At 41.6% G+C, this 12,801-nt stretch overlaps 1 protein-coding gene across 1 annotated transcript in view; it reads right to left on the bottom strand.

Annotated features, from left to right (window-relative positions):
- Positions 1-12,801, bottom strand: part of LOC124014312 (apoptotic chromatin condensation inducer in the nucleus-like) — a 30,768-nt gene continuing 17,967 nt past the window's right edge. Inside the window, 9 exon segments of the mRNA XM_046329150.1 lie at positions 1-1,634; positions 1,717-1,805; positions 1,941-2,292; positions 2,629-2,736; positions 2,947-3,054; positions 3,286-3,431; positions 3,558-3,741; positions 10,631-10,774; positions 10,930-11,078. Of these exon segments, the coding sequence (XP_046185106.1) occupies positions 1,311-1,634; positions 1,717-1,805; positions 1,941-2,292; positions 2,629-2,736; positions 2,947-3,054; positions 3,286-3,431; positions 3,558-3,741; positions 10,631-10,774; positions 10,930-11,078 (1,604 nt within the window). The 3' untranslated portion in view covers positions 1-1,310.

Genomic DNA, 12,801 nt, shown 5'->3' with positions numbered 1-12,801 from the left:
TTTAAACTTTTACATTTATTTTGAATTCTTTGTACATTCAGCACTTACAGGAGAAAAAAAAAGAGCCAAATAAGATTCCGTTTCAAACAAATTAAAAACAATATTAAAACAGTAATAATCTAAGTTAAACTCATCCGATGTCTGATTCATTTACAAAAAGAACTGGGAGGGTCGAGGGTACACTGAGTGAATAAGAAGGAAGAGAGCAAGAAAGGGATAGTTTCACATGTTGGGACAGTTTCACATCGTGCCACACGGACTCTCTCAGTGCGTTTGGACCCCCCCTACCCAAACAACCTAAAAAGAACCGTATACATGCCAAGTGTGCGCAAATGAAATCAGTCCCCCACCCAACACAAAAATGTCCCTACCCCTCTGACAAGGCAAAAAGATAAGTTTCCTAATTTTCTTAAACATACGCTGCTTTCAGTGTAATGACACATTAACCAACTTTAACCTTAGTGTGTGGAGAGAGGGAGAGCAGAGCACCACCACACACACACTAGAACACACAAAAACCATCCAAGGCTGAGATTTACATGATTCATCATAATAAAACGTCAAAGCAGAAAAAATAACCTTCACATGACCCTACAAAGGGCCTTGGTACCGGTTGTAGAAAAAATAACTTCACTGGATTTTGAAATACTAAAATTGATTCTAGAACACATTTGGGGGTTGGTAAACTGGGCTGCTATTTTTAAATGGATTATTACAGGGAAGAGTCTTATTACTGTGTGCCCGCAGAGATTGGTGGAACAAGACTCTGCCTCGAGGCAAACCTCCACCCTTTATTTCCATTTCTGGTTAAAATGCATGAGAATTTCCAGAGCTCAGAATAGGCCTCTGGACTGCTTCGTATGAGAAGCTTGAGACAGATGAGACAGCTATAGGAGGAAGAGGGAGAGCGAAAATGTCACCATATCTATTCCCTATATAGTACACTACTTTTGACGGGGGCCATCATATAGGAAATAGGGTGCCATTTTGGAGGCAGACATTTTTCGGTTCACTAAACTATCAACATGTGACCAAAGTCCATACATGTAGATTTTTATGGTCATGTGAGAGACAGACAGCATTACTGAGTGAGGATTTGGGGTTTTATAAATAGGAGTCTCCCTGGCCCAAAGGACAGGATAGCCAGAAGAGGAACAGCCTGTTAACCTGAAGACTATGGAAGTGGTTTTAATGTAAAGGAGGGGGACTAGAAATCTCTTTCTGCTGTGTTTCAATTGTATGTTGAATGAGGGACTGCATCCATCCTTTTTTCCTCCTCCCCATCTCTCTCACTCCGTCAAACTGATAACTCAACGGCGTTTGTCACGGGGGTTGCTACGGCTACGGGAGCGTCGGAACCCAGCAGAGGGTTTAGTATCAGGACCTCTGGGTCTGAATCCACCACTGTCCCTCCTCTTCTCTCCCTCTCTCTCCCTCCCACGCTCCCTCTCTCCCTCAGATCCCCGGACACTCACACTTCCAGTGCTTACCGCAGCTCCTCCCTCCTTCTCTCTGCTTTTAATTCTCTCCTTTCTCTCCTCCTCTCGCTTCTTGTCCTCCTCCTCCTGCTGTTCTTTCCGCCTCCTCTCTCGTTCTTTCTGTCGCTCTTCCCGTTCTTTTCCCCTCTGGTTTGCCTAGGGATGCGAACAAAAGTCATTAATGACAATAAAACACTCCCATCAAGTTGTTGCATGATGATGTGTGTGTGTGTCTTACCTGTTCTTCAGTGAGAGGGAGCCAGTATATACAGGGAGCTGCTTTGGTCTTATTGAAGAGGTCGTCTAGTAATTTGGCAGGAGGCTCATCTGTTTGGAATGGATGAAAATGGAGGAGAGGGAGACAGAAAGATAGTGAGTTAACATCGTAATAGCTATAGGTTACAAACAGCTTAGATATTAAAACATGCATAGGGAGGACAAGAGACTCCCAACTCCTCTCACCCTTTTTGTCGGCCTTTTTCTCCCTGCCGTCCCTCTCCTTCCGCCTTCTCTCTCTATCCAGGGAGCGAGATCTCCTCCCCCTCTCCCTCTCCTCTCCTGGTTTGCCTCCGAAGTCTCGAACCTTGTCCCGGTCCCACTCACGTTCCGCCCTGGTCCTCTCCCGGCGTTCCATCTCCCTCTCTCTCTCCGCCCACTGGTCCCGCACACCTCCGACCACGCCGCGGTCCCCGCGCCCGTCCATCAGGGGGGGCAGCACGCCCGGTCTGACTTTGGGACCTCCAGGACCCACACCAGGCTGGGGGCGGTGCTCCTCTCTGGGATCCACGGCCAGTAGGCCTCTGTGAAAGTCCAGCTAAAGAAGAGAGAGAATGAGGGGAATAAAGGATGAATGAGAGGAAAAGAGGGTGAATGATTTTTAGACAGGCAGTGTTTTATCACTTTAAAATGTAAAAACTTGTTCCTTGGATGGATAAGAGAGGAAGGGCTTTGTTAAATCATAATTTACACAATAGATCTACACACCATAGATTGAACATAGATCTACACACCAAGCGCCAGCTATTTTCCCCCAAGTTAGTTTATGTAGATACCCATTAGTCCATCAGAGCTAATATTCCTATGTTCCTAGTGTTTACTAGTACTAGTCCAGTTGTTCCCTGTTGGGTGTGAAAGGGTTGGACAGAATTACCTCGTTCTGCTCACAGAAGTCCACACTGAGGACCTTAGGGTTGCTTTGGGGCCACTTCACCCCATGGAGCGCAGCTCGTGTGGCCACAGCCTCCTCTGTGCTGGAGTACTGGGAGGAAAGAGAGAGAGAGCGAGAGTGAGGTCAAAGAACAATGACCAGTTCTTTGAAAAACAACAGTGTGATGTGCGTGGACTTTCAAAGCCATCAGTTTCTCTAGTCCCAATTAAGTAATTTGGGAATTAATTATCTGACCGACTTGACAATGATAGTGAGAGACAAACTGGTATGAGAGAGAACGAGACAATAACAGTTACTCACAGTGACGTAGCAATGAGACTTGATCTTGTCGATCCAGAAGCCATCCTCTACCACTGAGCCTGTCCTGTTCAGCAGCTCCTTCAGCTGCCCCAGGGTGAAAGGTCGCACCTAATGGACAGGAGAGAGGTCATAGGTCAGTCAGGGCCACAGGTCACTGAGTTCATGATGTTGATTCAAGTTAGAGGTTGCCCTTTTGCACAGATCTAGGAACCATATATCCTAACCTTACCCATTAGGGATGAAAATGATCAGTGACTAGGAGCAACCTTATCCCAAGATCTACTTTTATATATGCTATACACTCAAATGAGTGTGTTAAAGACAATGCTCTGAACTCACCAGGTTACAGACGTGGACGATGTTGGAGACTTTGCCTCTGGGCGGAGAGGGCTGTTTGGCGGTGCGAACCGGGTCGTCGATGGTGACAGACACACCTGACTTCTGCTGGCTGATGGAGCGACGCACCAGCGTATCACTGGGAGTGACTGAGGGAGAGAGATTGATTTGAAGAGAAAGGGACAAACAAGGGGAACAGGGCAGGAAGATAAAGTGGCTAGAAAGAAGGAGAGACTTGGGAGACAGCGTTACACTTCAGGACTGTTGTGCGTTACCTTTCTTAGCATCGGTGTCGTGCGTAGCGGAGGACTGAGACTCCATGGTGTCTTCTGAGTAGCTGTCCTTCTTCTCTTTCTGTGTCCTCTCTCTGTCATGCTCCTGTTTCTTCTCCTCCTCCTCCTCCTCTTCATCTTCATCTTGTTCTCCCTGGCCATTCTCCTGGTTTTCACTTGGGACCACCTATGAATGGAGAAGTGACAACTTAATCACTATACAGCTCTCAAGTGTGTAAGAATAAATGTTGGCTTGTCGATAAAAAGAAAACTCGGTCTCCGTCCTCACACGATGCTCGTTCCCGATGCTCGTTCCGTGGGTAAGCGAATGCTCCTACCACTGTCATTCCCAAGCATCTTCAACCAGTGTTTAGGCTTACTGCCCAGCATATACCTTGTATCAACAGCACTGGCTTATGCTAGACAGAAATAAACACCCCAAAGCTCAATGTGGAAGAGGAATATGTATCAAACGCTACACTCCATGAACTCGATCAACAAAGAGTTGGATAAAGATCCCCCCAAAAAAGTCTGTCCTGCAACTCTTTATGGATTCTACCAACAAAGGGGTTGATGATTTGTTTAAGGATGTCATGGAATTTAAACAGTTGAGTTTACACAGTCAGAGGTGGAGGAGCTAAAGGGCGTGAATGTCACCATTTAGCAATTTTCCAAACACTTGACAAGCATTTTTCCAAAAGGAGACTACCTCGAAAACCGATAGAGGCGCAAAAACATAAAAAATAAATCCATTTAAAAAAAGATGGAATTGAGGATGTTAAGACTGAAACTTGGCATGACACCGAAGTTAAGGGCAAGAAACCCCTGGCAAGATCAACTCAAACTGGACCCTAAACTCGTGGAGAGGGCGATTAGGAATGGCACTTTCTTCCCTGATGGACGGCCCAGATCTATAGTGGCGAAAATGCTCAGGTTCAAAGACAAGGAGGGGATTCTCAGGAGAGCCAAGTGCCTGAAGGAAACCAACATCTCCATAAATGAAGACTTCTCTGAAAAGGTACGCCTCAAAAGAAAGGAACTGCTGCCACGACTAATTGAAGAACAAAAAAAAAGGCCAAATTGGAAAACCACTGATGGAAATCCTGTGGATTGCATTAAGGAACATTTCCCTTCTCTGCTTCAGTTTGATCCTCCTGATGTAATGGAGGTAATTGGTAACTTAAAGATATCAGCAGCAGCCTCTAATGTATATCTTCACCAAATCTATGCAAACTGGTATTGTTCCTAAAGATAGACCATTTTCTAAAGTTATCCCCCTCTATATAATCTGGGGATCCAAGATCTTTTGCAAATTATCCCCCAATATCTGTACTGTTTTTCTAAAATCCTCAGAATTGGTATATAAGAAAATGTTGAAACATTTAATTAACACTTCTGTATAAGCAACAATATGGTTTTCGTAAAAACTACTCCAAAGATATGGCTCGTTTGCAACTTGTGGATAAGATCTATACTGCCCTTAATGAATATATGCTTTGGCATCTTTTTAGATTTATCCAAAGCGTTGACACGGTTGATCAGGAAATATGACTTTCTAAATTGCATTACTACAGTTTTCATGATAATACATATCATTGGTTATATAGTTCTGTTTATGATCGAGACCAATTTGTTTATGCAAACAGCTGTGCATCTACCAGGGCCAAGATACGATAACTAGGCCTTTGTTGTTCCTAATTTATATCAATGACCTTGCTGCTTTCAACCATTCTCTTTGCTGATGATACCAATTAGATTTTATCACACAGTCATTTTGATTCACTAATTAATGAAGCCAACTCAGATATGGCTACATTTTCTGAATGTTTCAGATATATTTTTTTTTTAAATGTAAAAAACATTTAAAAAGATAATTTAACTACTGAATCTCAATTGGTGGGAATGAAATGGAACAAGTCACATCCACTAGATTCCTCAGAGTCTAATTGATGAAAGTTACCTTGAAAAGATCATTCAATTTGTCTGCAGTAGAGGTCGACTGATTAATCGGAATGGCCAATTAATTAGGGACGATTTCAAGTTTTCATAGATTTGTTTTTACATCTTTATTTAACTAGGCAAGTCAGTTAAGAACACATTCTTATTTTCAATGACGGCCTAGGAACCGGTGGGTTAACTGTTCAGGGGCAGAACGACAGATTTTTACCTTGTCAGCTCGGGGATTCAATCTTGCAACCTTACAGTTAAGTAGTCCAATGCTCTAAACACGTGCCTCTCATTGCACTCCACGAGGAGCCTGCCTGTTATGCAAATGCAGTAAGAAGCCAAGGTAAGTTGCTAGCTGGCATTAAACTTATCTTATAAAAAACAATCAATCATAATCACTTGTTATAACTACACATGGTTGATGATATTACTAGTTTATCTAGCGTGTCCTGCGTTGCATATAATCGATGCGGTGCGCATTCACGAAAAAGGACCGTCGTTGCTCCAACGTGGACCTAACCATAAACACCAATGCCTTTCTTAAAATCAATACACAAGTATATATTTTTAAACCTGCATATTTAGTTAATATTGCCTGCTAACATGGATTTCTTTTAACTAGGTAAATTGTGTCACTTCTCTTGCAACAGAGTCAGGGTATATGCAGCAGTTTGGGCCGGCTGGCTCATTGCGAACTGTGTGAAGACTATTTCTTCCTAACAAAGACAGCCAACTTCGCCAAACGGGGGATGATTTAACAAATCGCATTTGCGAAAAAAGCACAATCGTTGCACGACTGTACCTAACCATAAACACCAATGCCTTTCTTAAAATCAATACACAGAAGTATATATTTTTAAACCTGCAAATTTAGCTAAAAGAAATCCAGGTTAGCAGGCAATATTAACCAGGTGAAATTGTGTCACTTCTCTTGTGTTCATTGCATGCAGCGTCAGGGTATATGCAACTAATTTGCCAGAATTTTATGTAATTATGACATAACATTGAAGGTTGAACAATGTCACAGCAATATTTAGACTTACGGTTGCCACCCGTTAGATAAAATACAGAATGGTTCCGTATTTCACTAAAATAAACGTTTTGTTTTCGAAATTATAGTTTCCAAATTCGACCATATTAATGACCAAAAGCTCGTATTTGTATGTGTTATGTTATAATTAAGTCTATGATTTGATATTTCACCACTGAGTGGTGGTAGGCAACAGCAGGCTCATAAACATTCATTCAAACAGCACTTTCGTGTGTTTTGCCAGCGGCTCTTCACTGTGCTTCAAGCATTGAGCTGTTTATGACTTCAAGCCTATCAACTCCCAAGATTAGGCTGGTGTAACCGATGTGAAATGGCTAGCTAGTTGGCGGGGTGCGCTCTAATAGCGTTTCAAACGTCACTCGCTCTGAGACTTGGAGTGGTTGTTCCCCTTGCAAGGGCCGTGGATTTTGTGGAGTGATGGGTAACGATGCATCAAGGGTGGCTGTTGTCGATGTGTTCCTGGTTCGAGCCCAGGTAGGGGCGAGAAGAGGGACGGAAGCTATACTGTTACACTGGCAATACTAAAGTGGCTATAAGAACATCCAATAGTCAAAGGTATATGAAATACAAATGGTAGAGAGAAATAGTCCTATAAATACATATTAACTACAACCTAAAACCTCTTACCTTGGAATTTTGAAGTCTCATGTTAAAAGGAACCACCAGCTTTCATATGTTCTCATGTTCTGAGCAAGGAACTTAACAGTTAGCTTTTTTACATGGCACATATTGCACTTTTACCTTCTCCAACACATTGTTTTTGCATTATTTAAACCAAATTGAACACGTTTCATTATTTATTTGAGGCTAAATGGATTTTTACTGATGTATTATATATACATTAAAATAAGTGTTCATTCAGTATTGTTGTGATTGTCATATTACAAATAAATAAATACAATTTTATTTAATTTAAATATTTGGTCCTCCAATAATCGGTATCGGCGTTGAAAAATCATAATTGGTCGACCTCTAGTCTGTGGCAAAGTGATGATATATTTCGGTATCATCAGAAAGATTAGCGGTTTGGTTCATCAGGCTTGCATCCTAACTCTATACTATAGTTTAATTTAAACATGTCTAATTTACTGTAATATTGTCTGGGCCCATACATATACCTGCTACCTACACAAATTACTCATCATACAAATACATTTGCAAGACTAGTCACCTCTAATTACCTGGCTCCATCGGAGCCTTTGTTTAAGAAACTCAACATCTTGTCTATTTACGATATTAATGTACTCCAATTATGTACTTTAATCTACAAATGCTCATACCTCACAGTTTACCTAAACCCTTCAATGGAATCTTCCAGGTTCATTCTGAAACCATCTACATAACAAAGACACTGTGATAACCGTCACCCTCCCCACTGCCACACCTGACATAGTCAATTGTCTATCACATACAGAGGTACCAATTCTGATCTTCATTTGCCAAAACCTCACCATCCCTCAATAACTTCAAGTGAAGACTGGGGGTCCGACTGATGCACCAAACTACCCAGTAATCCCCTCCATCTAGCCTAATTCTCAAACACAATCAAACATTTTTCTTGTATCCTGAGTATATCATGTACAATTATAATTAATATGCTTTGTTTAACTGATTGAACAAACCTTTTTTTAAACTTATAAACGCACTTTGGTGCAAATAAATAAAAAAGAAACCTAGTTTTAAATGTACTATATATACACCGTAATTGCTGGACTATTAAGCGCACCTGAATATAAACCGCACCCACTGAATTATTAAAAAATGTGTATTTTGTACATAAATAAGCCGCACATGTCTATAAGCCGCAGAGGCCTATCGGTACATTGAAACAAATGAACTTCACACAGCCTTTAAACGAAACACGGCTTGTAACAAGAATTAAAACAGTAGCCTACCAAGAATGTCATTGGTCACTATCTTCCTCCTCCTGTGCACTGAAACCACTGAAGTCATCTCCTTCAGTGTCGGAGTTGAATAGCCTCAGAATTGCTTCATCCGATGTTGGATCGTTTTCATTGTCGCTCTCGCCACTTTCATCCGGAGGCAAATACCCCGCTGAGCTCATGCTGCCCCTTCAACCCGCAGCAGTCCAGCCTTTCCAAACCCGTTGATGATAGTGGATTTTTTGACAATGCTCCACGCTGTCAGGACCCACTGGCAGACTTGACCATAAGATGCTCTTCGCCTGCGTCCCGTTTTAGTGAAGGATTTCTCCCCACTTGTCATCCAAGCCTCCCACTGAACAAGGAGCGCCACCTTAAATACACGATTTACAGTGATGTCGAGTGGCTGCAAATACTTTGGGCCATCTGCTTTTCTTCCCTCTGAAAGCCTTTGTTGTCTTTCTGCACTGAGTCGGTTCCTCACGCTGCTGTTTCCAACGTCTTATCATCAACTCATTAAGGCCAAGCTCCCATGCAGCGGCTCTATTTACTTTTCCAACAGCCAGATTTATCGCCTTCAACTTGAAAGCTGCATCATATGCATTTCTCCATGTCTTTGCCATGATGAGGGTGCCAAAATTACTACCGTAATCAGAATGATGGAAAGTTTGAGTGCGCTCGATTTACGCCACATTATGTGACGGTGCTCAGTTTTTTGGCGGCATGAATCTTGTGAAAGCGGGAAAAATCCATAAATTAGCCGCGCCATTGTATAAACCGCGAGGTTCAAAGTGTGGGAATAAAGTAGCGGCTTATAGTCCGGAAATTACGGTACCAATATCACTCCAGATATGATCAATTTATGGTGGTGCAATTACATTGAATGGCCCACAAAGTAATGTTGTATACATATCTGTGGTACACACATATGATATACACCTATGTGGCAGCTAGCCTAGTGGTTAGAGCGTTGGGCCAGTAACCGAATCCCTGAGCTAACAAGGTAAAAATCTGTTGTTTTGCCCCTGAACAAGGCCGTTAACCAACTGTTCCCCGGTAGGCCGTCATTGTAAATAAGAATTTGTTCTTAACCTCTTGAATCTAGGGGGTACTATTTTCATTTTTGGAAAAATAACGTCCCCAAAGTAAACGGCTAGTTTGTCGGGACTAGATGCTAGAATATGCATATAATTGACAGCTTAGGACAGAAAACACTAACGTTTCCAAAACGGTACAAATATTGTCTGTGAGTATAAACAGAACTGATATTGCAGGCGAAAGCCTGAGAAAAATCCAATCAGGAAGGGACTCTTATTTAGAAAGCTCTGCGTTCCTATTGAGCAGTGAATGAGATATCAACCAGATTCCTTTTTCTATTCCCTAATGTGTCTAGTGTCACAATACATAGTTTCAGGCTTTTATTTTTAAGAAATGAGCCTGGACATCAACATTGCGTCAGTGGTCAGCTAAGTCTCTCAAGAGTGTTTTGTGCGTAAAGGACAAATGCGGCCATTGTTTCTCTCTATACTACTAAGAAGCCACCAGTCCCGGTTGATATATTATCGAATAGATATTTGAAAAACACCTTGAGGATTGATTATAAACAACGTTTGCCATGTTTCTGTTGATATTATGGAGCTAATTTGGAATATTTTTCAGCCGTTGTAGTGACCGCAATTTCCGGTCAATTTCTCAGCCAAACGTGAAGAACAAACGGAGCTATTTCACCTACAAAAATCATATATTTTTTGACAAAAGGAACATTTGCTATCTAACTGGGAGTCTCGTGAGTGAAAACATCCGAAGCTCATCAAAGGTAAACGATTTAATTTGATTGCTTTTCTGATTTTCGTGACCAGGTTGCCTGCTGCTAGCTAGTCATAATGCTATGGTTGTCTTGCTTTGGCTGTAAAGCATATTTTCCAAATCTGAGATGACAGGGTGATTAACAAAAGGCTAAGCTGTGTTTCAATATATTTCACTTGTGATTTCATGAATAGGAATATTTTCTAGTATTATTTATGTCCGTTGCGTTATGCTAATTAATGTCAGTTGATGATTACGCTGCCGGACTTTGATGCGTAGTATCAAGAGGTAATTAACGGACTTGCCCAGTTAAATAAAGGTTCAATATTTTGAATTATACAGTAGCCATTAGAGTTGGTCTGATCCACTCCCCAGGCCCCTTTCCCCACCTGTGTGACAGTGCGTCTGATCTTGAGGCCCTTGTCCAGGCCCTGGTCCTCCCTGGTGGTGTCCTCGTCCCCAGACAACTGGATGTCATCGGGGTGGAGATCCACCACAGCATCCTGACTGGGCTTGATGTCTGGGATCAGAGACTGGTAGGAGAAGGGGAGAAAGGAGGACAATGAGTCTGAATATAACAACTTTGAACCCATGTTGTGTCTGAATTGAAACAGGGATTTTTAGGGCGTTATTTTCTTCTTCCGATTGTGTGCCTGTCTGTATGTGTGTGTGCTGCCATGTACAGTACCTTGAGTGAGTCTGTGGTGATGCTGATGGATGGTTTCTTGGCGTTGACGGCCGTGCTGGATCCCCACCTCCTCTTCCTCCCAGCAGCGGTCCCGGACTCTGCCTCCCCCCCTGCTGCTGCTGCTCCCTCTGGAGACGTCTTACTGCCTGCTGAGAGGATGAATAACATGGTAAGTATATATTTTTCACCTGCGTTCGAATACAACAGGTGTAGAGTTTTACAGTGAAACGCTTATTTACGAGCCCTTTCAACAAAGCAGAATTTAAAATGTCAGACAAATTAGCTTTAAAAAAACCTACTTTGAAATAGTAACAATAAAAATACAAAAATATATACAAAAGGAGTACTGGTACAGTTGTACTGTAATTTAGCATGTTCGTAAGGATATTGTCTGCACAACATGAGGGGGATAATAAGGAAGAAAAAAAGTTACAAAAGGGAATACTGAATTACAGACATAAGAATTATGATAGTCTGAGGTATATCCTAAAGATTGATTCTATACATCATTTGACATGTTTCTACGGACTGTAACGGAACTTTTTGAATTTTCGTCTGCTCCTAGTGATCGCGCGTCGTGAGTTTGGATTACTGGGCGAAACGCGCGAACAAAGGGGAGGTATTTGGACATAAATGATGGACATTATCGAACAAAATAAACATTAATTGTGGAACTGGGATTCCTGGGAGTGCATTCTGATGAAGATCATCAAAGGTAAGTGAATATTTATAATGCTATTTCTGACTTCTGTTGACAACACAACATGGCAGATATCTGTTTGGGTTGTTTTGTCTGTACTCCGATTGTAGCACTGTGTGCTTTTTCAGTAAAGCGTTAATGAAATCTGACACAGCGGTTGCATTAACCTCTTGCTCCTACCTGACACGCAGGCGTCCCATCTAGACATCTGGAAATGCAAATGCGCTACGCTAAATGCTAATAGTACTAGTTAAAACTCAAACGTTCATTAAAATACACATGCAGGGTATTGAATTAAAGCTACAGTCGTTGTGAATCCAGGCAACAAGTCAGATTTTTAAAATGCTTTTCGGCGAAAGCATGAGAAGCTATTATCTGATAGCATGTAACACCCCAAAAGACCCGCAGGGGACGTAAACAAAATAATTAGCATAGTTGTCGCTACACAAACCGCACAAATAAAATAAACATTCATTACCTTTTACCATCTTCTTTGTTGGCACTCCTAGATGTCCCATAATCACTATTGGGTCTTTTTTTCGATTAAATCGGTCCATATATAGCCTAGATATCGATCTATGAAGACTGTGTGATAAACGGAAAAAAATTGCATCTTATAACGTAACGTCATTTTTTTAAATTAAAAAAATCGACGATAAACTTTCACAAAACACTTCGAAATACTTTTGTAATGCAACTTTAGGTATTAATACACGTTAATAAGTGATAAAATTGATCACGAGGCGATGTATATTCTTTAGCTGTCCGTCTGGAAATAATGTCCGGGTAAATCTCAACCAAAATATCCGGTCGGAGACCTGAAGAAATGGCTAGTCTCTTCTTCGTTTGACCAAGAAACAAAGCCTAGGCAAATGACAAGACTGTTGACATCGTGTGGAAGCTGTAGGTATTGCAACCTCAGCCCCATTTATTGTGGTTCACCTTTATCAATGGGTTGAAGTGTGGATGGATATATATTTCCATTTTCAGTGATCAGATTTTCCTGCGCTTTTCGATGAAACGCACGTTCTGTTATAGCCACAGCCGTGATTTAACCACTTTTATAAACGTCTGAGTGTTTTCTATCCACACATACTAATCATATGCATATACTATATTCCTGGCATGAGCAGCAGGGCGCTGAAATGATGCGCAATTTTTAACAGAATGTT

Source organism: Oncorhynchus gorbuscha, linkage group LG25, assembly GCF_021184085.1.
Source record: "Oncorhynchus gorbuscha isolate QuinsamMale2020 ecotype Even-year linkage group LG25, OgorEven_v1.0, whole genome shotgun sequence".
NCBI lineage: Eukaryota > Metazoa > Chordata > Actinopteri > Salmoniformes > Salmonidae > Oncorhynchus > Oncorhynchus gorbuscha.
The sequence above is the reverse complement of the archived record's forward strand: the minus strand, read 5'-3'. Positions and strand labels throughout refer to the sequence as shown.